At 40.4% G+C, this 26,742-nt stretch overlaps 2 protein-coding genes across 3 annotated transcripts in view; both read left to right on the top strand.

Moving 5' to 3' along the window:
* Window positions 1-3,602, top strand: part of LOC126404497 (uncharacterized) — a 34,457-nt gene extending 30,855 nt beyond the window's left edge. Inside the window, exons 24-27 of the mRNA XM_050067757.1 lie at window positions 136-222; window positions 1,552-1,641; window positions 1,750-1,776; window positions 3,496-3,602. Coding sequence (XP_049923714.1) covers window positions 136-222; window positions 1,552-1,641; window positions 1,750-1,755 — 183 coding nt within the window. The 3' untranslated portion in view covers window positions 1,756-1,776; window positions 3,496-3,602. The remainder of the gene's footprint in view (window positions 1-135; window positions 223-1,551; window positions 1,642-1,749; window positions 1,777-3,495) is intronic.
* Window positions 3,603-7,289: 3,687 nt separating this feature from the next.
* On the top strand, window positions 7,290-25,242 carry LOC126404501 (E3 ubiquitin-protein ligase TRIM21-like). Of its 2 annotated transcripts, XM_050067766.1 has the most exons (14): window positions 7,293-7,431; window positions 10,237-10,477; window positions 10,677-10,768; window positions 10,904-10,973; window positions 11,060-11,148; window positions 11,280-11,367; window positions 13,051-13,136; window positions 14,033-14,182; window positions 15,941-16,036; window positions 16,116-16,219; window positions 17,405-17,513; window positions 17,705-17,849; window positions 18,363-18,389; window positions 21,616-25,242. In XM_050067766.1, exons 1-14 carry the CDS (start codon window positions 7,387-7,389, stop codon window positions 22,158-22,160), a joined length of 1,887 nt encoding a protein of 628 aa, XP_049923723.1. In that variant the 5' UTR covers window positions 7,293-7,386; the 3' UTR covers window positions 22,161-25,242. The 2 variants fall into 2 exon arrangements, with proteins under 2 accessions (XP_049923724.1, XP_049923723.1); XM_050067767.1 differs by lacking the exons at window positions 18,363-18,389; window positions 21,616-25,242 and adding an exon at window positions 17,947-18,342 and having other exon boundaries at window positions 7,290-7,431.
* The last annotated feature ends 1,500 nt before the right edge of the window (window positions 25,243-26,742 follow it).

Here is a 26,742-nt window from a genome sequence, read left to right as displayed (position 1 = left end):
AACTTAACTCCAAGGCCAGCTCCATGCCATTTTCTTTGTTTGCACCGGTGTTTTGTGTTGCACAGGTGTTTGAGGTGGTTACTAGGTGGTTGCTAGGAGCATTAATTGGTTGGTTGTGTGTATTTTCACTTTCAGGCGAAGCCATTAGCCCGGAAAGTTTCAGCTACCACAGCACAGGTAGCAGCAGTCCAGCCAAAGGAGAAAGACAAGGAGGATCAGCAGGTACAGCACCAGTGCTTTGATTGTACTGTTCATAGCTTTGGTAGCGGGGCTGCTCGAGGGACGCCAATGTCAGATTTGTTTAGAAGTGGGTTAAAAAAAAAAAGAAGTTGATACAACATGTTTTCATGATATTTTGCATGGTGATATTGTATCGATATGTCGCCAAGTATCGATCTTTTATTATGTTAATTTTCACAAATGCACATTTACGAGAATAATTAAATCAGTTGCTTTTTCAGTCCACTAGATGGTGCCAGTCTTTTTTCCTGGTGAGGTCAGCAGAGGTCTCAGTCAGCAGCATTTGGCAGGAAGTTCATCAAAACAATAGAGGCATCAGAGAAAGAAATCAGATGCACCGTCGGCATTTAAATCAAAACGTCTGGACTAATTTGGGATGTTTTAACAGGGAAGGGAAGAAGGACTTTGATATGATGCATGCGGATTGCAAAGTTGTGTCATGAGGATAAAATACTCCGGGAATACTATGAACATGAGGTCTCACCTCACACTCCACGCTAAACGCTAACGCTAAAACTGCTCTGCCGAAAAATCAACAAAAACCAGAGATACTTAGCTTGACAAAACTATCCAACTCTGAGAAGAGTGAAGAAAATAACAGTCCATCACCTACTTCACGAAAGTCACACCTGAGCAAATGTTGCAGACCTCTTGCAAAATGCAGCACAACAATGGGGGATTGTGGTTGTTACAGACAAAGCTTCTAACATGGGTGTTGCCATTCAGTTAGTGGGCTACCTCTACGTGAAGTGTTTCACTCACATGCTTAGTTCAGTCAGGTGTATGCAGCATTTCTGACAGGTTTTATGATGGTGTTGGTCAGTCTGTCTGCTTTGCGTCACATGTTGCAATAAAAATGATTTAAGTCAGGTGAACAGACTGAAAACTCATACGGTAAAAGTGATGTTGACAAAGTTTTCCATTGGGGAATGTTTTGCAGTTAGAAGAAAGGGAAATAAATCACAATATATGGTATCGCAATAATACTGTATCGTAGGTCCTCTGGCAATTCCACTCCTAGTTTTGTTTAGTGCTAATTAGCAAACATTAGCATGCTAACATACTAATTTAAAATCATGAAAAGGATAAACATCAGCATATTAGCACTCTTAAGTTAGCATGTTGATGTTTGCATTCAGCTCAAAACCTCTGTGCCTACACAGAGCCTCACAGAACTGGTGTGGATGTTTAGTCTTGTTCTACGCTCTGTGGTAGTTTCATCCATACTGCCATTCTACTACTGAAAAAAAAAAAAAAAAAAAAAAAAGGGTTCCTGGATACTTAAAGCCTTCTTGTGAACTGTCATTCAAGGTGAGACCCACCGACGTAAAGCACAAAATCCAGATGAGAGAACCAAAGGTGGATCAAGGCTCCAGAAACTGGAGAAAATGTCCTCCATTGGTGAGTCAATCAGTTTACCAATAGTTTTTTTCTTTGTATTTGGTGAAGGTAATTGTAATGCACTGTCACCAATTAACCAACAAAATAATGTGTTTTTCCCCCAAACAGAACTGAAATGGATTTCCAAGTTTGCAGGTGCGTATTTCAAATTGCGAAGAAAAATCAAAAATAAGAAGGGTAAATAAAGCAAATTCAATGTTCTGGAGACAACAAAATGGAGTCATCTTAGCTCATAGCTAATCTCATACTTCTATATATCTACTCTTAAAAATAAGGGTTCCAGAAGTATTCTACCTTAACAGCCGAGGCTCTACCCAGGGCCATTTGGCTTTTCTATAAGACTAAAGGTTCCATTAAGAACCCTTTTCATCCAAAGATGTCTTTTGGGATAATTAAGAGTTCAAGGACTGGTGAAAGCATGGGTGTTTAATGATCCTCCAAAAGAAGTAGGTGGTGAGGGACCTATTAACGATAGCAATAAACATGAAGAAAGGTCCACACACCATAGCCCCCTAAGGCCCTTGTGGATGTTAATTGCATGTAATTCGTGTTGTTCAGTGATCCTCACCCTCAAATATTCAAATGTATACTCATGTTTCAAATGGTATTTTTCAATGTGGGTGTATCTGGATTCCTCTTAATTCTCATTTTCTTGTGTTCTTCATAAGTTGATGTCTTTATCATCGTTTTATCAGGGGTCTGACCATACAAACATTCATACGCATTTTGCATCTGGTTCTGTTTGGAACCAAGTTTCAGTTCCCAACCTTACTGCACCATTAAAATGTTAAAGGTTGTATGAGGTGATTTCAGAGAATGATTATGAACCATAAGCATTGTGGGTTGAGCCTCATGAAGTCCAAGGGATCTACATGAAACCCTTGAAAATATAAAAAGGGGTCTTGATAGAACCCCCTGGGTGGGTTCTTTTCTGCTGCCTTATATCATGGAAAGGTTCTGGGTAGAACCCCTAGAAAGGGGTTTGGGTTGAACCCTTAAATAGAGGGGTTCTCTGGGTTCTGGGTGAAACTTTAAAGATGGTTCTAGGTCAGTGGTTTTCAAACTTTTTGTGCCCAGGGCACACCAGAGGCTAAGCCAAAATATCAAGGCACACCTGTATTAATATCTGTGCACAATAGCCTTTATAAGGTGGATAATGGAAGATAATGTGAGGTGTTACACACTAATAGGTTCCCCATGAAGGCTTTTTTAAATTAAATCAAATTATATTTTTTAGCAAGAGTTTGCCTCTTTATTAGGACATGGGTGCGCACAACATACTTGTACAGTCAATTAAAAATTAATTAATAACTTTTTGTACAGGCCCAGTGGAATATTGCAGTAATAATGTATGGTTATCACAAAATCCCACGGCACACCTGGATTTGCATCACGGCACACCATTTGTGTACCACTGTCCCAGGTTTAACGCTTTGTTGGGTTGTAGGTTGAACCCTCCGAAAAGGTTGAATAGGGTGTACAAGGCGTTTAGCACGTCACACCCATCTGTAGCGTCGAGTGTTGACTTGTAGCCTGTTGCCATGCCACTCGTAGTGTGAAGAAAGCAAAGGAGGGTGTTGTAATACCTTTGCAAAGTATCCGTCAAAGGGCAAACATCATGAGAGGGGCAAACAGTTCACAACCATAATGTATTTTAGTTTGGATGAATAACCCAACAATAACGTTTGGTCAGAACAACCTTTTGGGTTTGATTGGTTTCTACCCATGGGTACAGGTGAAATTTGGTCAGTTTTAACCCTGAAAGGCTGTATGTATGCATGTATAGCAGGTGCAACTCATATCGACTGATATTAGTTCAGTATGTAATTTTCTATTTTGTTATCTTAACTGTAGTGGACGTAAAGCTGGACCCAACCACTGCACACAGATGCCTTGTTTCTGCTGATGGGAAGAAAGTGAGTAACGGAGGAGGGAACCAGGAAGCTCCTGGGAGGTTTGGCAACGTCCTGGGACTCAACAGGTTGACCTCTGGGAAGTCGTACTGGGAGGTTGTTGTGAGCAACAAGACGGGGTGGAATCTGGGTGTAGCGAGAGGCAATGCAAACCGCAGGGGGAAACTCTCACTGAACCCAGATAACGGTTACTGGGTTACTGAGTATTATGGCAACAAGTATGCAGCCTTTACAGCTTCACCAGTTCAGCTTTCCCTGAAAGAGAAACCACAAAAGGTGGGGGTGTTTGTGGACTACGAGGAAGGTCTTGTGTCCTTCTACAATGTGACGGCTCGATCGTACATCTGCTCGTTTACTGAGTGTTCGTTCAACGGAGAGATCTACCCCTATTTCAGTTTGCACCTTAAAGAAAATGGTTAAAGTGCTGATCCTCTGATTATCTCAACTGTGTAATCTCAACCAGTAATTATGCATGCTATCATGAGTGTGTGTGCAACATACTCCTGCTATTTACTTCTTTCATATTTTTTAAGGTTAATGTAGTTTTTGTTGAAGCTGTATTTTGTAGGGGACACACGAGACACAAAAATGGTGAATATTCAGCACATTCTCACTCCGACCTCGTTGCATATTGACGTTTTGGCCATGGACTTTCCACATCCACACAAGACATGAAAGGTACCCTGAGTGTGTTGGTTGACGTTCTGGGACACCGTGTGAAGTTCTCTTCTTTAAAGATAGACTTCCGTTTTTACAGGAAACTTCACGTTTACATACAGTCTCTTTACAGATAAACACATCGGTACAACACCACAGATTGGATTTTTTTCCTGTAACAACTAATGCGCACGGTTAGGTTTAGGCAACAAGAACATGTGGTTAGTTTTAGGCACCAAGAACACGTGGTTCGGTTTAGGCAACAAGAACCCGGCGTTAGGTTTAGGCAACAAGAACCTGTGGTTAGGTTTAGGCAACAAAAACACGTGGTTCGGTTTAGGCAACAAAAACCTGTGGTTAGGTTTAGGCAACAAGAACGTGGTTAGGTTTAGGCACCAAGAACCCGGCGTTAGGTTTAGGCAACAAGAACCTGTGGTTAGGTTTAGGCAACAAGAATACGTGGTTAGGTTTAGGCAACAAGAATACGTGGTTAGGTTTAGGCAACAAAAACAAAAACATTCGTCCTTGTCCAGGTGCGTTTCCCCTGACACTGCCGAGCGCAAGTCACTGCCCAAATGCTGGATTGCGATGACTTCGGAGTGAGACCAGGCTCGAATACCAGATCAGCACAGTTCCAGATATGTGTCTCAAAGCCCCTAGTACGGTTCAAGATCCAAAACAACTGGATCCTCCATTTCCTTTTAAGTTTTAAGTTTAAGTTTATTCACTTTATTAATCCCCCTGAGGGGAAATTCAATGTTTTCACTCTTGCTTGTCAATTACACACAAGTCTGAAAGGTCTTCAGGTCTTTAATGCAACTGACTTTGGGTCTTTTGTTAGGCCCGACTTAAACAATGTCAGAAGGGTCATTTTTATTTTTGGAACACTCCCTTCAGAGCCATTTAAGATATGGGACTCCCTTAAATTTTGGTATTTCACCTGGACGGACATAGTTTTGCATGACAAGCACACGTTGAGTGCATGTTCATACTTTATTTGATAACCTGTAAGAATTCCAAGTAATGAGACGTAAGTCAGTATCACAGTGTGGGCTAGTTTTATTTCCAAACCAAAATTATGAGTAGTCAGACTAGACTGAATAATACACAAACAACATGAGTAGGTTTATTTGCATGTCAAATCAGAAGGCAAAGAGTATTTGTATATTTGGTCTCACACCTCGGTACATGGAAATTATTGGTCTGCCTTGGCTGGTTTGGGCTTCTTTTTAGAAACATTACATTTTTATCGGAATACACACCCCATCTGAGCAGACTTTGTTAGAAATAATTTAGTCCGTCTAAATGTCATTATATTTTAACACTATTTAGTTGTACATAGTTTTCAGCGTAACGTCATGATGGTTTATTTTCGGCCTTATCAGCAGTCAGGTTAAAGTCACATGAAAATCTGCAGAGGTCAGACATTAGTCATGGTTGCAGCTGTGTCAGCAGTACAAGGAGCAAAAATCGAAGTCTTTTTGGAAGGGTTAAAGCAAACATTAAGTTAATGAACAACTTTGTAAGTTATGCTTTTGTCAAGCTTATCTGAGAAGGGATGAGACGACTCATCGCGTATCAGGCACGCAATACTTTGTGTACACAGGAGGTCATGCAGTGAGGCACCGTCCCCGGGTCAAATGCCAAGTTTTTAGGAAAGTCCAGAGAAGATAATTATCAGTGTTCAGTTTTAGTGGTTTTGATTAATGGTAAATAAACTGAACTGAATGTGGTTTTGCTTAATGTCATGTAAGACAGCTCGAGTTCACTTTTATTTTTCTATGTACCTGTTTAAAAAGATAATTTTGTACGAATTCAAGTTCTGTATCAGCAAGTTGTTTCTGTTTTCATAAGAATCTTTATTTGCTACTGCATCTGTAACTGCTACTCTCCCTACAGTCCACAGTAAATGGAACTTGTAGTAAAAAGACATGCGTGCCTGCTTTTTGTAGCTTTTGGATTAAAAAAGAAGGGAGTATTCCATTTTACTTTATTTCTTTTTACAAATTCATGTAAATAAATTCACAGCCTTTCACAGACAATTGCAGATACTTAAATAGCACAGTGCAAAACATTACAATAAAAGTAATTTAACTTAGACACTCCTGCAGTCCGAAAAAGGCTTAAGGTAGGCTGAAGCTACACCTACCTTTGTGACATCACATCATATGTAGCAAACATAAAAAAACCCAAACAGGTAAATATTATTAATACAGAATATAAATCTGATGAACTGTTATATATTATAGATTAAGTAACAATCAAAGTAGAGCCGCTTGCTCCTTCGCTTTGCAGGGGGTCAGTTGAGGTGGTTCGGGCATCTGATCAAGATGCCTCCTGGGCGCCTCCTGTTGGAGGTGTTCCAGGCACGTCCCACTGGTAGGAGGCCCCGGGGCAGACCCAGAACACACTGGAAGGATTACATATCTCATCTGGCCTGGGAACGCCTTGGGGAGGAGCTGGACAGCATTGCCGGGGAGAGGGACGTGTGAGGTGCTTTGCTTGGCCTGCTGCCCCTGTGACCTGGCCCCGGATAAGCGGATGAAAATGGATGGATGGATACAATCTGGATGATTTTTACTCCACCTATTTGATAACTTTAGCTACTTTGCAGATTAAGATGATTAATACAAAATATAAATCTGACAAATCATTGTGTATTATTATAGATTAAGTTAGCCAGCAGTGAATAAAGTACCATGAGCTCCACCTTTACCAGCTGCATGTTTATACTTGAATGCATCACTAATTATAACACACGATCTTTGGAAATTAGCACTTTTAGCCTACTGTTGGTGCTCTAAATAATCAAATGAGCATTAAAATATATTATATTTTGATGCTCATACTTTTGCACTTTTACTTAATATTTTGAATGCAGAATGTATTTTTACACTATAGTGTTGATACTTTTACTAAGTACAAGATTTAAATACTTAAATTTACTCATGAACATTATATATTATTACTGTACAGTCCAGTTCAGTAAGTTTTTTTGGTTAATAATGCTTTTGAATGATGATGCAAACTCAAGAAGATATTACCAGTGTTATTTAGCAAGAAGTTCTCAGTTGGAAACCACGCGTGGGCCGATTCAGAGAAAGTTAGACGTTTGTTTTGGCTGAAACGAAACTGAAAGAGTCGGGGATGAACAGATAGGGAGAGGACAGGCGAAATGAGACAGATCACTCAGAGGAGCGGAGAGGTGACACTGTGCAAGGTAAGCTGCTGCTGCTGCTGCTGCTGCTGTGTTGTTATTTACACTTTAAAAGCACTTGCTCAGTGATTTATATGATCCTATAGAATGAAGATGTAAATTATTGAAAAAACCGTCCATACATTTGAAAGTTTTTGACGTGTTTAAAAGTTATTTCAGCACTGTTTTTTTTTTTTATAGTAGCGTATATCCTGTCATTGCACGTTATTTGACTGAACTTGTGGCTTGAAATCTGCGATCTTAGTAAGATTATTTCAGCATAAATGTTTTGTCGGAACGGAACTCCTCAGGTTATTTAACTGTGTGTGATCACAGTAACGCATTAGACACGACAGTGCTGCAGATAGGAGACATGAGCAGCAGCATGGCAGTGATACAAATAGCAGAGTGTGGTAAACCGCAGGTTTCAGGGCGAGGACAGAACACACGAAACATAGTAGGGAGTGGGTGGAGGGTGTCATTTAATGGGCCGCACTTTACCTGCTGACAGAGAGAGGTGTGAAAGTTTTCCATGATGAAAGTTGTTTCCTTCTAGTCCTGTTGAGTTCATCAATATTGTCAAAGTCCGTTTGGAAAACATGCAACACAAACAAGCAGCTGCTGACTGACACTAGTCTGAAGCTGAATGCCGAATAATTTCTCATTGGTTTAATTTCATCAAGCCAAAAAAAAAAAAAAAAAAAAAAAAAAAGATAATAATATTAATAAAAATAATAATAATAATAATAATAATAATAATAATAATAATAAAGATAAAAATAATAAATGATAATAATGATAATAAAGATAAAAAATAATGATGATACTAAAAATAATGATAATGGTAATAAAAATACTGACAATGATAGTAAAAATAATGATAATAAGTTAAGATAATAAAATTCTGAGAATGATAATAAAAATGATGATAGATAGTAAAAACAAAATGGTGATGATTATAAAATAATAATAAAAGTAATGATAGTAAAATAATATTGATAATGATAATAAAATAATCATAAAATAATTATAATGATAATAAAAATTACAAAAAAATAAATAAAATAAAAATAAGGTTAGTAAAAATGTTCTCATTTATTTCTATTATTGCTATTGTTTTGATTATTAGGCTTAATTATTTTTATCGTATGAAATACTATCTTATGCTACTGTATTGTATTGTTGTATTCTATGTTTATTTATGTCATGTAAACAAACACATGCTCATAGATTAAAATTTAACATTATGCTGATTGCTTATGCTGATTTATAAATAATTTTAAATATGCTGTATCTATGTCATTTGTATACCATTTTTATTTGAAAAAAAAAGCTCCCCACCACCTTTTTTTTCTTTTTTAACCAGAAAAATCTCTTGAGATTAAAAATCGCTTTTTTCAAGAGTGTTCTGGCCGAGACAGGCAGCAACATAAGTTACAGACAGACAACATAGGACAAAATACAGAATAAACAGCTCTAAAGCAAGCAGTATATAAAACACAACACAGACATTGGCATGTTACTGTGATGCTAAACTTTCCCTCTTGGGCTCTTGATTCAGTCCCATTTCAAGAGTACCACCTCTTAGTGACACTGGCAAGGTTTTCTGATGCAGTCTGATGCCTAACTTCCTGCTGTAAACAATCATTTCATTCATTTATTGTTTCCTGGTTGTGTCATGCTGTGTGGAATTTGCAGCAGGAAATAGTTGATACTGCACAATTACTCTAGAGTACCACTAGAGGGCGACTAATCATTGTCTTATCTCAGCCCCACACATTTAGGTTTCAAATCATCACTGAAATGAAAGTGATAAAGTAACTTAGATATTCTGTAGTGGATCTACAGTCTTATTCAAGTCTTCCATTTGAATTTGAATTTCTTTTTGAAATTTTTCTCCCTTGAAGTTCAGCTTTCAGGGAGGTGTCAAATCAAAGTGTGTTTGCACTCAGAAATGTGTATACTCTATTTCTAAAGGAGAAAAGGTTATAAGTGCTAAGCTGTTTGAGAGGATGCTCCTAATGAACCTTAAAGTCTCCTGTAGACACTAATGAAGATTTCTCTCTGCTGCAAAACCTATAATTCCATGCTTTAAACCAAGGTCCACCCCTGTATTATTATAATTGCTGCCTTGCTTTAAGTAATGCACAAAAATAACACTATTGGTCACTGTAGGAATAAGCCTCATGTCACAGTAGTATAGGGGTTCCGTGCTTGGGTGCTCAGTAGTGCCCCCTACAAAATTTCAATGAAAGAGCCCCTGAAACTACTTTCCCCCAGTGATGGCCAAATGAGGCCTCATGAACCACTGACTTTATTTTCTGAAGCCACCAGATGGCGCTGTCTGTTCAGCAAAGGCTTGAAACCACACTTCATTGCCAGTCGTTCAGCCTTTATCTTTAAACCAAGAGCACCATCTGGTGGGGTCAGAAAATAAAGACAGTGGTTCATGTGGCTTCATTTGGCCATCACTACTTTCCCCTACATGTAGGGGTCACTCGAACTCCTCGTAGAGATTTTATCCAATCGACTTCAAAGTCAATGTGTCCCATTGAAAGACCTTAAAGACGAAAACTTATTACAAGCTTGAGTTTTCGCTGAACTGGTTTACCTTGGCAAGGCTTCAAACTTAAGTGTTTCCACTGCCCCAAACTTCACAGGATTGATTACAGTCCCACCCTGAACACATCTATATGTCAATAATCTATTATTACTCCTGAATCCTGAACATTTGGGAAGCAGTTCTTGTTGCTTCAACTTTTAGATCTATTATAACTGAAGAACACATCCTATCTTTGATGGATAAAAATGCGCATTTCAATCCTACAGATACTCAACACTTCAAACATGAGCCTCCAGGTTTGCAGCTGCTGCGGCTGGTCCAAACATACCACCTACCAAGGCCTGAGAACTCACCAAGGGAAGATGGGATGTACACCAAAGGGAATGCGTATCCCTGAGAGTCAACAATATGGATTTAACAGTTACACTCGCAACCTTACCTACAATGGACCACCAATCAAAGTAGAAGAGCCACTGTGGAATATCTTCAGCTCCTCTCTCAACCCTGGTGAGTAATACACACTGTACCATGGTCCTGAGTTACGCACCATGTTAATCACAAGTGTCTCAAATTCACCTGCTGTAAATGATCAGATGTTGGAAACGAGGAGCAACAGTAACGGTCAAGGGCCAAATTTTTGCCCTTTTCCAAACTACTGAATGGTTACCTTTTCACAGCTTTGAATACAACACCTTCTTATTTTCAGATAGGGAACTTAACGTCTGGAAAAATCAAAGGGAAGAATCTCGTCAAAAAGAAAGCGCACCAGTTCCTTGGATCACTCCAGTCAGAAAGGAGGTATAGTCAAGAAAAAATATCAGCTACATATTTCATTGACGGGGAGAGTTTTTTTTTTTTTGTAACAAATGAAGTTGGATTTAATATCAGCCAGGAACACACTGTAAAATCTCGTCTCCCTCCTCTCTCTGACAGAATGTGCCTGTGTCTCCAAACTTCACCTCCCAAATCACTCCAACAGAAGCCACAGCAATGTTCCAATTATGTATGCATCATAATTACATTTCATTCATAACTGGCAGTAACACAATGCAGCTGTGTTTAACAGTGACCCATGCTCTTTCCCTACAGTGCTGGCATCTCAACAGCACTCTGTGCAAACACCGGCCACAAACTCAAACAACGCACTCCCGGCACTTGATTTCACCAGCGCTGCACAGGTACCACAGATTTCTTTAAAAACTTTAAAAAGTCGAGGGAATATTGATTGATCAGGAAAAGTCAGAAGAGAGTCAGGAAATTTTTGTTGAGTAAAACCCGCATAATCTCATGTTCCACTTTTCTCTGACAGCCTTCGCTGACGCCAGTGTCACAGATCATCAGCACCCAAGCGAGTCCTGCACACACAGAGGTTACAGTGAAGGAAACACAGAAATCACGTATGCTCTATAACTGTAATTAATGCAGAACTAGAACATATAGAGCAACCCTGTCTCCTCAAAATGATGTTTAAATACATGTAATTTGAAATACATTTTAATGTGGAGCATATTAGGTTTTGGTGTCAAGGTTCTTCACTTTGTATGCCCACCATCCTCACCAACAACCTCCCTCTGGAGCCTACATGATACATTAATGTAGTGTTTCGTTACCTGAATGAAACATTGTCTTTGAACATTATCCAGGCAGTGACACTGTTGCCATATAAATGTAATTTCCCCATTTTATCCCCAATTTTTCCCAGACATATCACTATCTAAATCATCTGTCAGTGATGGCCAAATGAGGCCTCATGAACCACTGTCTTTATTTTCTGAAGCCACCAGATGGTGTTGTGTGTTCAACAAAGGTTTGAAAGCACACTTCATTGCAAGTCCTTCAGCCTTTCTTTAAACCAAGAGCGCCATCTGGTGGGGTCAGAAAATAAATAAAGTTGTTCGTGAGGCTTCATTTGGCCATCACTACTGATAACCCTTTGAAATAACCAATCAGTATTTTTTCAAATTTTCATGGAAAAGTAGGTGAAAAAGTGTTTTATGGTCAGTCACAGCTGTGACAGTTGGGATAATATCTTGTATCGACCATTTATTGACCAAATTAACATAAAATTCAAATTACTTATATGCTACTATATGTATATATATGTATTTGTGCTAGGTATCCTTCTGCGTCTGCTGTTGACGTTCCAGGATGCTACCATTACCAGAACATCAAAAAGCACGTGCTTAGGTCTAGAAAAAAAACATCTTTGTTTGGCATTTGGAAAGTGAACATGCGACTCATGGGTTGAAGTCCGAGGTTTGTTGGACGCATCCACCGCCCCTCCTACCCACCCTATACGGACTTTCCTGCTCTTTATATTACGTTATTACCAGCACAGTTTCGGCATTTTCAACCATGTCCAGCACTGTATCATACCGCCCTGACAGGGGCTGTCACGCCGACCAGTGGCATATTATAACAATGCCAAAGGTTACGTCTGGCCGCTGCAAAAGGTGGCTTTTGGCGTCAGGTGTCAGGAGCAAAAATCACTGACAAGACGGTGGTATTTGACAACTTCGGAGTGAGAACGGGCTGGAGGGGGAGGTCATAATCACTGATAAAAATTGTTCCTGTCATGATATGTTTGCGTAAGTTCAGCACATGAATTCAACAGCATGGCTGGCAAATGACCTGTCTCCCTCTTATAGTCTATATCTGACGCATCGCTATCACAATCACTAAAGTGAACCAAAAAAATAAGAGTAGAAGGTTAGGTAGAACAGGGACTATGTATGTGTATAAGTACATGTACATCTAGATGCACTGTGTTATCCCACTGGTCACTATTGTTGCCGTCAACATGTTCACTGATTCTGTGACCCCACTGAACAAAGATGAGTAATTGCGAATGCACATATCAATACTAGACAAAGATAAAGTGGACCAAACATTTCTGTCCTGTCTTTATGTTAACAAACTTTACTAACCTTTTGTTTGGGAGCTTTGAGGTTGTGACTGGTGGGATTAAATGGGTTTAGAAGGCAGTTTAGTGACATACAAACATATTTCTAGGAGACAGGGTTGTATAGAAAAGATTCAAAGCAGCTTTGTTTGATGGTGACCAACATCTTTCTCCACAGTGTTTGAAACTCCAGAGCGCTCCAGCACAACATATCAAACTACCACCAATGCTCGCAGAGCGCTTGATTTCACCAGCAACGTGCAGGTACAGCAGATATTTGGCTTGCTTTAATGTCCTGCTGGAGAGCAAATCTAGTTTAGTGTTATAGATAACTTCTTCAGTTCACATGTTTCTATATTGTTGGATAGAATGTCAAAAGAATTCCTTCGTAATGACCCTTAAAGCAACAGAGACCGGAGCCGAAATATCAAGTTTAACAGAATTTATTTTCTTGTACAAGAAGGAGCATTTCACAATGCAACACATAAGATGAGGTTACAGAGAAAAGGCTCCCTGAGGAGCATCTACTGCAAGTTTTTATACAGCATAAGTGGGCGTTGGAGTTCAGGTGTTTCAGTTCCTCTAAACACTAGTGATGGCCAAATGAAGCCTTGTGAACCTCTTTATTTTCTGACCCCACCAGATGGCGCACTTGGTTTAAAGATAAAGGCTGAAGGACTGGCAATGAAGTGTGCTTTCAAACCTTTGTTGAACAGACAGCACCATCTGGTGGCTTCAGAAAATAAAGACAGTGGTTCATGAGGCCTCATTTGGCCATCCCTACTAAACACCCTGCCAGACTGACCCCCAGATGACATGCTCTCGACCTGTCTCCGACCCTTGGTTTCTCTGTCTTCCTCTTACAAATATAGTGCTGAACTTCCTTTAACCTTAGCTGATGAGTCTGCTGATGTTGCAGTGTTGCAGTACAAAACAGGAACAATTATTTTTAACTTGTACAAAATAGTAGCACGTATAAACAGTGTGATCGTAATTTTTATAACATAGAATCTTATAGTAATTCATTTTTTGTAACCATGCACCAATTTCAGAAAGGTAGCTTCATGAATAGATACTTCACAGACTGAGTTCTACTGTATAAATTAGATCTGTCATTATAATATGTGGTCAAGCTTGCACTGAGTACTTTCATCCTGTAGGTGGGGCAACTGGCCTGGGATCTTCCAACCACCACTGCTCAGGAAACAGCAGTTCGACCAAAGGAAAGAGAGAAGGAGAAGGAGAGGGAGAGGGAGATGGAGAGGGAGAGGGAGAGGGAGAGGGAGAGGGAGGCCCAGAAACTACAAAAGGTACCAAACTTTTTTTATAATAAAGTAAATGAAGATTTAAGCCAGATCTAGTGGTGTGGCTCTAGGGATGCAATGCCAGTCTAAGAGTCCACCACTTTGGTTCAAACTAAAATATATCAGCATGGTTTGCCATGAAAGTTGGTACAGACATGTACTGTATTTTCCCCAGAGGATTAAAGCTCTGGACTTTGGTGATCTCCTGACTTTTTAATCAAGCGCCACCATGAGGTTTCCCATCATCCAGTGAAAGTGAACAAGTGTCTCAACATCTACTTGATGGACTGGCAAGAAACTTTGTACAGACATTCATTGTTACCAGGGGTCTCATTTATAAAACAATGCGTAGGATCCATACTAAAAATGTACGTACAAGGGACCCCAGATGTTGTATCCCAGTGACTTTGATGATCATCTGAGTTTTCCTGTAGTGCCACCAATAGTTTGACATTTGTGGTTTAAGTGAAATGTCTCAACAGCTACTGGACACACATTCATGTGCCCCTTATCCCATTAGCCTAAGGTGTACTTTGTGTTCAATAGTAATTAGCTAAGTCCCAGCCAACATTTGTATGTGGGGTAGTGATGGCCAAATGAGGCCTCGTGAACCACTGTCTTTATTTTCTGAAGCCACCAGATGGCGCTATCTGTTCAACAAAGGTTTGAAAGCACACTTCATTGCAAGGCGTTCAACCTCTCTTTAAACCAAGAGCGCCATCTGGTGGGGTCAGAAAATAAAGAAAGTGGTTCATGAGGCTTCATTTGGCCATCAATAATGTGGGGTCCATGTGGGTAGGAAATGGGCTGAAATATGGGCCCGATATGGGATTGTTCACAGGTTCCATATCCTTCTGAGATGCGAACCTTTGTTTGGTATGCATTTTTAATTTCTCCAAGCTATTTGGGATCAATAGGACCTGATAAGTATAACAAAAAACTGACGAGATGACAATTAAGTCCCAGTGTCCTTCGACAAATCGCTGATAAATTCCCAGCATCCTCAGCACTTCCTAATTAATGGCGTCTTAGCTTGTTACTGTTGCTAAAATTGGTCAGATTTGTTGCCATATAAAACTATAAACTTGATTAATCAGTTTCAGTCATAAAATGTGATCAGGTTTTGGACCTTGTCTACTTTTGTGTCAGGATTGGCTGTAGACTGACTCGGCAGATATGACTGCCATCTTGTTTTTACATAGATTAGTGTATTGTGCTCTTACTACCACTAGATGGCACAGAAAAGTGTCCATAAATGAGGACAGCAGGTCTAAATTAAGTAGAATGACGGTTGCAGGAAACCAAAAATGTGATGTCCTCATGAGGACACAGGGTCTCAGGGGAATATTGACCCCATGTTTGGGTTCACCCAAGTGAGCCCCAGATAAGGTGTCCATTTTGGGCCCATCACAGTTACTACCCAGGTAGCCCTTGGGTAAACCCACCCATGTGGGCAGTTGGCATAGGGTCAATATGGAACCCATGGACAATCCCATATAGGTCCCATTTTTCAGCCCACAAACAAATGTTGACTGGGATATTACACCTGCTACACATCAGCTTGTTAAGCTTTGTCATTGTTAGCATGTTAGCATGCTGACATTAACATTTTGCTAATAGCATTATTGTGCCTACGTGCAGCCTCACAGAGCCGCCGGCATGTCCTTTAGTCTTGTCGGACTCTACTGGGCAATTGAATGCTATCATTGTACTTGTGTGTATGCAAGTGGTCACTACAATGTGTGTACTTTGTCTTCATCCAAGGCACGGCAAGACAAGATAAAAGCTGATTTACAGCAGAAAATTCAGACCAGGGAGCAGAAGCTGGCTGAAGTCACATCATCTGTAAAAGCCTGCAAAGTGAGCTGCAACAGATTTTTTTTTTTACTTCTTGAGGTTTGGTTGATATTTCTTTAACACAGTTTGTTACTCCTTTCAGGGGGACTTGGATGCTGAATGGCTGGAGATCAACAGCGTGTTTTCAGAGGTGATGAGAGTTGTGGAGGACGCTCGGCAGAAAGCCCTTCAACCTCTGGAGGAGAGGTCGGTCATGTGTGGCTCAGATTATAAACAAGGGACACCTCAGCCCCAAACCCAAAATTAATATTTTTCCTCTAACATGTAGTGCTACTTATCAATCTCAACTGTTTTGGTGTAAGTTGCCAATTGCTGGAGATATCGGCCGTAGAGCAGAGTCCCGCATCACGTCGGTTATCCGCAAAAAGTGGATTTGCAGGTGGTTTTGTCTTAATTTTATTACTGGGTTTGGTTCTGGATTAACAAAAGAACATATTTAATTGTATTTTACCTGGTAATTATAGGATTAGTGGCTTCAGGTCAGGTCGCAGATCTTGTGTTGATGGTTCGAGTCGGGTTGTGGAACTAATTGGTTGTATCTGCAGGTGATGGGGTAGGTGCAGCATTGTATGTTGTGGTGTTGGTGTGGGAGCAGGTCTCGCAAATCTGACTTGTGCAAGGATACTGCAGTAGAGAGGTCTGCCTGCTTGAATATATTGGAACTAGATGGCACTCAGCTTGTGGTGCTAGAAGTGCCAAGAATATACATTTGAAAGACTTAGCTTAATCCTAAGACCTTGTTGTGAGTAGTTTCATGTAGGACCTATTTTCTTTGTACTCCTCTACACCCACCCACCAACCATCACAGCACAGAAGGAAGCGTGCATCTACTGCTAGCTCACCTAGCTAGTGATGGCCAAATGAGGCCTCATGAACCACTGTCTTTATTTTCTGAAGCCACCAGATGGCGCTGTCTGGTCAACAAAGGTTTGAAAGCACACTTCATTGCAAGTCCTTCAGCCTTTATCTTTACACCAAGAGCGCCATCTGGTGGGGTCAGAAAGTGGTTCATGAGGCTTCATTTGGCCATCACTGCCTAGCACCACTGAGCTAGCTAACATTACAGCTCAGCCTAGGAGGACACCATTAATGTTTACATGTCCCACTGTCACAGGCATGAGCCTCTCATCCATGACTAGGTCCTCACTTCCTTCTTTGCTGTGATACCACAAGCCGAGTGCCATCTTGTTCCATTATATTCGAGAAGGCAGACAACTCCAACACTCGGCAACTCACACCAAAACAATCTAGACCGTAATTAGCACTACAGGGAAGAGGAATTTTAGGGTGAACTGTCCCTTTAACACCATCACAGTAAGGGGTCATCAGTGAATAAAACTGACTGCCTAATTTACTGTGTGTCATGTCTAGGAGACAGAGAGTGAAGAGAGAAGCACAGGACATGGTAAAGAAGCTGCAAAAGGAGATTGACAAGCTCAAAAATGCAATCGATGAGTTGGACCAAAACCCAGACTCACAGGTGAGACGTCCGAGCCGTTTGGCCTCTTTAATATTTGAGCAAGTCAGCATCTGAGAACAACATTCAGATCTAGGGGAAGCTAACATTCACTGTTGTGTGCTCAACCACTCTGTGTGTTTTCCAACTTGTTTCTAATTCATTTAAATTATTTAACAGTGAGAATGTGACATTTGTCCCTCCAACACACACAGGTTTCTCCTGTACCAGGCCCGAATGAACCTCGAGACTGGAAAAATGTCACTGTTGACACTTCATTCTCCTTCGGTAGCCTAAGAACTACCACATCAAACATGATTAAACTAATTCAACAGAAAATGGAAAAACTCTCCTCTGTTGGTGAGTAAACTACCTTTATTTACATCACTTACAGAGCCCTCCATGGTCAAGCACCTGCATACTTGACGGATCTGGTGTCCTTTCACTGTCCTGTCAGGTCACTGCGGTCCGCTGAAGGCCACCTACTTACTGTCCCTCACACAAGATTAAAGACGAAAGGTGATAGAGCCTTCAAGGCTGTTGCACCGAAATGGTGGAATGCACTACCTCATGAGCTGAGAGCGGCCTCTTCTGTGGACATTTTTAAAAAGCAGTTAAAAACACATCTGTTTAGGCTTGCGTTCCATTAATTGTCCATTGTATCATCTCTGTATTTCGCTGCACTTTACTTTTTATTTGTTTTTGTGTATTTTGCATTGTTTCTGTTATTGTATTTTTTGTATTTTATCTTGTGAAGCACTTTGTGAGTCCTCTCTGTGAGAAGTGCTATATAAATAAATTTACTTACTTACTTATTTAATCAAGGTGTTTAATTCATAGTCATGAGTTTTAATATAATTTCTCTTTCCACAGAGCTCAAGAGGATTCCCACATTTGCAGGTGTGTACTCAGAACATCTATTTAACTTTTGAAACAGGAATACATGGTGGTTAGGGAATGAATCATTTGGTGTTTGTGCAGTCAAGAGGCAAGGCAAGAGTCCTCCCTAGCATTCAGTGAACACACACTGGAACAGGCTAACGAGAGTCCCCAGGTGTGCATCATTAACCCTCAGCAGACTGAGGGGGGTTCAGGGTACTGTGGTAATTTTGGCACTCTTATGTTGTACAATTTGAACATTTTCTACTTAAAAAAACAAACAGGTAGGCTAACGGAAGTAGAGATTTGTTGCGTAGAGATGATACACCATCTCATCTAGTTGCATTGGTGTGAACTAGCAGGCTTTTAGAACGTTGCAGAACAACGCACTGCAACTAGCTGCCGGTTTCAGCTCATGTCATCACGAATCTTTGGTCTAAACTGGGCTTAAAAGAAGCAGCTGGATTCAAATTTGACAGGTCTTCATCAGACGAACAAATGAGGAGACAACACCTGAGCCTGACCATTTTAAACACTCACAAATGGGTGTGTCTTAACTGGGTAGCTGGGACCACAGGTGGAGCTCATGAGTGTGATTAGAGGAGTGCTTCCCAAACATTTTACAAAGCAAACAAGTGGATCTTCAAGGAACAAAGTAATTTGTTTATCTGCCTTATGATTCAGATTTGCCTCAAAATTTGTGTTCTTCCTTGACCTTTGCTACATTATTTCACCAAGTTCCATTAAAATTGGGGCAGTAGTTTCCACATAATCCTGCTGACAAACAAACAAAACCAATACTGTAGGTCTGAGATCAATGTCTTCATTTAGCCCTGGATATACTGTTGCATTATGGCTGAAAATCTTCAAGGTCTCTCTGGATAGATGGTTTGACCCACTCCAAACCCTCAATTGTAGTATTTCGTAAACAGTCATTTTGGTTTTGCGTGTCTTAAAAGTACTTTGTCATCGCATAGTTTTACATTTAGCTTTTTTATTGCATACCTCTTTAAAGCATCTTGTTGTGCATCCTATGTAAAAACAATTACCCAAGCAGACACACAATGTTCCAGAGAGGTGGCGTTGCACAAAATTCTAAATCAAGAAATGTTGTTGCTTCCATAGAGGTAAAGTTTGGGAGGGACCAAAGGGACATGGACGCCTTATTATTTAGAACATGTTTTATTTTGATAAAATTAAAGACATTTACACCATAGCTACAGGACACCAGTGTTGTTTGACATTCATATTTGGTTAAATTTCCGTGGGGTGACCAAAATCAAAGTATAACAATGCCGATATTTAATTGGTTTAAGTCATGTTAAGTGACCAAAATCCAACGTCTTCCAGATGTCTCATGCCAATGTCATCTTGATATTTAGCCTCAACGGATGGCGTCCAAACCCAACATCTGCAAAATGTAATTATGTTAACGTCCACACAACAAGAAATTTTATGGTCGTTATTTAAAGTATCGTCAACTCGATTTTATTCCAATCAAAATTTAACATCTGTCCAGCTTAAGAGTCCAACATCTCTCTGACATTTTATTGATATCTTATCGGTGCCAGCTGGGATAAATTAATGCAGAAAAAGCATAAATTGGTGCATAAAAATCCACCAGAATGCAGGAAATTTAGTGTTGAATGCTCAAAACTTTTTAGCAGAGGAGCCCAAAACCCCTGTTTCATCTGTGTTCCCCTCATATTGAAACAAAACCTCCACCCTTGGATGCTTTGAGACACTGAAGGTATTGGAAGGTGCCTTTTTTATGGTTAGGGCTCATGTGTAAGACATGAGGGAAAAAAACTGCTCCTGAATTGGGTTCACTTCAAAATAGTCCAATTGGAATTTGTCTAACCTTTTATGTGTGTGGTGCACAGCATTAGTAAGACAGGGGAATATCTGTCTTATTTTTGAGCCATGTGTAGTACGTAACAATGGATGAGTTGTCTGTTTTTGAGCAGATTTGACCGAGTGTCTGCTTCCATCTCAAAATCTGTTGTATCACAAACTCTCCTTAAACTTTGAAAGGTATATTTCTTTTGAAATGGGGAGGATGAATAAGTGACTTTGTGCACACTCCTTTTAGATTTTTAACTTTAATGCCATTGTTTTGTGTTACATGCTCGAAAATGTTTGGGAAGCACTCCTTTAACGACCCTCATTATCTCCACCTGTGATCCCAGTTACCCAACAAGGACACGCCCCTGAGTGGGTGTATAAAAGAGTCAGACTCAGGTGATGGCTCTTCATTTGTTGCTCTGAAGGAGACACGTGAAGATGTTTTGTTGTTTTGTCATGAAGCCCTATAACTGATAGACTGCTTTTTATAAAATCAAAACTCCAGATATTCAGGCCCCTTTCAATGCAAGAGCACCAGCATTTGTTTGTTGAGTGCATTTCATAAAACCCACTAAGCACATTGCATTATAACACTTGAAAAAAAAAAAACAGACTTGTGGTGTAAACAGGATTAACAGGAAGGTTTGGCAATTTCTTTGTGGTATTACCAAGCTGTGGTATTGTTTCACAACTAATACATAGTCTAGTAGGCCATTCATTTTGTGTGCTATGGAAATGATGTTTTAAAGGAGCAGTGTGTGGGGTTTCGTGGCAGCTAGTGCAAATGTCTCCTGGTTAGAATTATCTGTGGAGGTCTCTTCCTTTCCAAAAGAAGCAGACCAGGTGATTAAAACACATGAAAACACTGATTCAAGAAGTTTCACATTAAAAATCAATGTTTCCCCTATGCAGTTCGGCTCATCTGTGGCAGGCCGGTAGCCCAGAACCTGCTAATGTGTGCTCACCTTTTCTCTGACAACTTAAGATCCAGATGTTCAGGAGGGTTTTACCAGGAGCCGAATTATCCACAGAGGTCTCCTCCTCTCCAAAACAAACAGACCTGGAGATTTAAACAAGTAAAAACACAGAATAAAGCAGTTTTATATTTCAAATCAGTGTTTTTTTTTAAAGCTGTTCGGCTTATCTTGGAGGGGCTGCAAACTACAGTGGCTGACGCAGAAACAAGAAGTGTTTGGTTTGTCCGTTCTGGGCTACAGTAGACACATGGTAGAGTCCATGGACAAGGACCCGCTCCCTATGTCGATTATAAGTTTTTATTTGCTTAATTTATGGTGTAGTCTCCATTTCTTAGTTTCATAATTTAGTGTCAACGTCAACATAACAGTTTGTTAGTCACCCATATGAAGTGCATCATCATTTCCATTATTCTTTTCAACTACAGTGGATGTAAAGCTGGATGCAACCTCTGCACACCAATGCCTTGTTCTTTCTCAAGATGGGAAGACAGTGAGAGATGGAGCAAAGAGCCAGAAAGGTCCTGATGATCCACGGAGGTTTGACATGCACGGCAGCATCCTGGGGCTCAACAAGTTGACATCTGGGAGGTCATACTGGGAGGTGGAGGTCAGCAACAAGACCGGGTGGGACCTGGGTGTGGCAAGACGCGACGCGAACCGCAAGGGAAAGCTCTCGCTGCAGCCAGCTAACGGCTACTGGGTCACCGTACACTATGAAGATGATAAGTACGCAGCCCTGACAGCTCCACCTGTCAGCCTCTCACTGACGGCGAAACCTCAGAAGGTCGGGGTGTTCGTTGACTACGAGGAAGGTCTCGTGTCCTTCTATAATGTTACAGCTCAATCTCACATCTACTCTTTTACTGAGTGTTCATTTGATGATGTGATTTGTCCATATTTCAGCCCTCATCTTAAACAAAATGAGAAAAACTCTCATCCTCTGGTGATCTCTGCTGTAAACAAGCAGTAGTGGTTAAATGAAGTGCATGAATTACTGGTGCACTGAAAGTCAGAAGTCATTGTTCTGACAACCCAAAATTCCAAAGCCCCGCTAGTCTGAAAAATGGACTGAAAGCTAATTTCTCTGGCAGCCTGTTATCCCACAAGCAAACACCAATTGGTCAGAAGTCCTGTTTCTCAGAAAATACACACTCTCTGCAGCAAGACAGCCCAATCAGCAGAAAAAAGTATTTGCATTATGCGTTTCTGTAGATCACGATAAGTTACATTTGTCGACAAGGCTGTGGTTAATGTGTGGTTCGGTTTAGGCACAAAAACCACTTCGTTATACTAGTTAAAAGATCGCGTTTTTCTTTAAATACCCACGTTTGGTGGCACAAAAGTTGCTGGAAAAGGTCAGTGAAAAACACCCGGGACCGGGGTTCAAATGCTGCTGGGAAACACCACAAAAGGTCAACAATAACACCCAAGGTCAGTGGCTAAAATGAACTTAAAAAACGCAGCAAGGGGGCCAGTAAAAACAAAAGCAAAAACACCTGGGGTCAGGCCCAGGCAGCCAAAATGACCTGGCCCGGAATCGGCCTGAAGTCAGCATGCTGGATGAAATTAGCTGGGCCAGGTCCGGTTGCTCGACTCGGCTGAGACTCGGCATGAATGAGGCCCCAGAATCGGGCCAAATCAGCTGGCTGGATTCTGGCAGCCAACACTGCCATCACTGGTGGGGCTCAAACGCCGTGGGTAAATGCTGCGGAAGGTCGGCAAAAATCAGTGGCTCAGATGCCGCCGAGAAACACGGCAAAGGGTTGGCAAAAACACCCAGGACTGGTGGCTCAAACGCTCAAACGTTAACTTACTGCAGGGAGTGTGTATTTTCATAGAAACTGGACTTCAAGGCAATGGGCATTTGTTTTTGGTATAACAGGCTTTTGATCCAGCGCGCAATTTTTCAGACTAGTGGGGCTTCGAGCCTCTGGGCTGTCGAAACAAAGGCCTAACATCCAAACGCACTACGCAATATAAATGTATGAGTTCAGGTGTACATGATGTTTTATGACACCACTGAAGGGTTTAAATAGGGTTTTCTGGCCTGGTCATCTGAGGCGTTTGGAAATTGTTAATGCATCCAGGTTTAGGCTTTCTTTTCCTTCCTAAATCAGACATTCCCACTTATACATTAATGAAGAGGTGTTTTTATTTTTCAGTTTTATTTTATGTGCTATATATTTCTTAATTTACAAGATTGCTGGCAGCTTGAAAAATGAAGTCAAAATGTTTAGAAAACAAGAAAATGCATTTCCTTGTCTAAAATATAAGGAATGATAAAGTTCCGCATTGTAGTAAAGTTGAAATTGTACACTGTGGAAAATCTACTGTCACAAATAAAAGCCCTGCATTATAAATATTACTGTAGTAAAATTAATAATTATAATTGGGAACATACCCTTAAAGGATTAAAAGTCAAAGCTCTCAATGCAGAAAATTGTCCCTTCTGTCTGTTACATTATTATATACTATGTCAGATTATTCTACGAATGCATTAATGTAAAACAGGATTTTATTTTTGTAGTTGATTTGTGGGTAATTTTTTACTATTTTGTGGGGGTTTTTTGGGTTTGATATTTTAAATGTCTAACGATGTTATAATTTCATGTTATGTGGATGTTAATACTATGATGTTTGCAGAATGTTTGCAGACATAGGGTCTCATTCATGAAAATCTGTGAGCAGATTTGCACATAAAAAACTTGGTACTTAGATTCATTAACGGCAATCAATCGTAAACTGACAGCGCGCTACTGCTTGTCAGCACTTAGCATACACCCCGCCCATTAATAGCCAGTGAGCACCATATATGGAGGTGATAATCACTATGGAAGCTGACACTGAAGTTGTTATTTCAGGTGAAGTAAGGCTGAGAAAAACATTTTATTTCTTGTTAGTAGTGGTGTGACAGGGACAGATAAATCAAAGGCCTGGAAGGAGGGTGCCGTTAATCCTGTGTCATCTGTTGTAAGAATCATCCAAAACGTTAAACGAAAATGAGTCAACATTAAACTTGATGCAAAAAGGCACAAGTACGCAAAAAAAAATGCAACAGCTACAGGAGGCTCTTCCCAGTTTGTCAGTTCTGTTCTGTCAGTTTGCCCTGAGCCTCGGCAGTCTTTGTCTCTGTTGTGAAATCAAAGCACTATGAAACATCTTAATACAGGCAGTCTAATGTGGGCAATAACCCAGCGTTAAGTTTAACAACAAGTAAGATAGTGTGGCGTAAAACCACACCGTCTCACTCCAATTCTTTGCCAGATTCAGGTTCACCAGCTGCCCGGTGTGAGCGGAGACACACGCCGAACTGCTTCCCCACGTCCACAGGTCTTATTAAACTAAAACTCAATCTGAAATAATGTTTATTAATTAATTGTTGATTAATTCAGAGAACAGCGTTTTAAAATTTTCTATTAAGTCAATTTAAATAACTCGCTCACGTTTTTAAGAACCCTAATCTGAAGCTTAAATCTGCTAAATGCCAACTAATTTAACCAAGTGTGTCATATTTCTAATCTCGTCATGTTTAACTGACATGTTTCAAAGGCATCTGTGTATTGTGAACCTAACAGAGCACAATACGAATTAATGTAATTTCTGATAATGACAAGCAACATTTATATGCAATATCTCATTTACACAAGTACTACGAGCAGTCAGAAGCAGGTGTAGGTTCTGTTAGTACCTATGAAAAGATCAGAGCCACTAACATATTGATGAATGCTGAAATACACGTCCATTTCCATCTGCGAACAGTTTACACACCTATTCGTTCTGCTCATGTTTCGTGAATGAGACCCTATGGGTTTTGGTCTCCATAGCTTACGACTAAACGTTATTCTATTTCAAGATGACGTTAGCATATGTTGTTTGGAAGACGGTGGATTTGGTTACGTAATAATACAATATAAAACCAACAAAAACTAAATATGCCAGTTCACTGGTGTTACAATATGTTTTATTACGAAGTGATAATACATGAATAGAACTTTTTACCTGTATTAATCATGGGTTTGTTGAAAATAAAAGAATAAAAATGTTTAAAGTTGTTTGTTGAGCCACAATGACACCTACTGTCTCCCTTTCCCCCCTTCAGCTAGAGACGCTGTCTATTGCCCTTCGTCCTGCATTTTCTTGGAACTTCCCACCTTGTTACTAGCCATCTGTCCACCAGCTGCTCTCAACGTTTCCCACCCATGTCAATCATTCAACCCCGGCCCTGTTTCACACCTGTCACCTGCCAAGATAAAAGAAGAGGATTCATCTTTGTGTACACTTAGCCACATACTGTATATGCATTTCATCCACATCACTACTCTGATGCAGTCCGTCTTTGTTTTCAGGGTGAGATCCACTGCAGCCCTGAGGGTTAGGTACACTAGAATCTGTCAGGCTGACATGATGGGACAGTGAAAGTTGAAGCCGCCATACTGTTGACACATCACTGTAACATTTTTGCATCACTCCAGACTGAGCTCACTACCCACGTAGCAGATTTCCAAACTCAGGATGAAAATGCACTTTTTAAACTTCCTCAATGTTGTACAGTGTTTGTGGATAGAAGATGTCAACGAAAATAATTGGAGGCCAACATTACTGTCATTGAAGCCCCATTTACACCAAGCAGTACGATACAGTCCAGCTCAGTGCGGTACACTTTTCTTCCATTTCCACTGTGAAAAGTTGTGGATGGTACCAATGGAACCATCTGTACTGTCCCCATTTTTGGTCCCCCCTCTGTTGGGGTACCTAGCACACAGATCTGGTACTAAAAAGTGGAGCTGTGAACACTGCAGTCCGATGATAGAGCACAGTGACCATCCGCTATTGACCAGAGTTGTGGCTGGTTTTGAGGCTCGTGTAACCACTGTTCATACCATGGAGTTTTGTTCATAGACTGTAACAATAAAATGAAAGTATGCTTTGCTGCCTCTCGCGGCAGCTGGAGTTGGAGTAAAAAAATAACTTAATTTACCAGGCCGACTGCCGGCTGCTTTTAAGGTTGAACGTTAACTTGTAATGTTACTCAATGCATGAGTTGATGTGAATCCATCAACACACCTTGAAATTCAATATGATAACTTTGACCATTACTTTAGTTTTTTGACACACTTTTGGTAATGATTTATATAATTTTCGACAGTGTTATGTGAGCGGTATATATCCCAATCCTCACCCAAAGGAAAGAAAAAAGCATTGTGGAGCGTTGTTCCTGTGGGCTCCAGCAACACTAAACCCCTGAGCTTGCCTGAGAAGGACTTAATACACAATCCCGCTATTCTTAAATATCTCATGGAGAGAGACTCTCACTGCAGCCTGTTTTATTTTGTTCTGAAAATGTCGGCGTGCAGCCTCGTTCTGTGGACGATGAACAAGGTGCAGACTTCCATCTGTGTCAGTGTGAACGTTCTCTAGCTGACGTGCTGACGTATTGCGGTAAGCGAGTTGTGTCATTTCCGGTGTTTCTGTGACAGCGTCTCTGTACTGCTCTGGTGAATTCTGCTAGCCTGCTTTCTCACTTCAGTTGCTTTAACGTCTACTTCAAGTCT

The sequence above is a fragment of the Epinephelus moara genome, chromosome 17 (genome assembly GCF_006386435.1).
Source record: "Epinephelus moara isolate mb chromosome 17, YSFRI_EMoa_1.0, whole genome shotgun sequence".
NCBI lineage: Eukaryota > Metazoa > Chordata > Actinopteri > Perciformes > Serranidae > Epinephelus > Epinephelus moara.
This window is presented reverse-complemented; position numbering and strand designations above follow the sequence as displayed.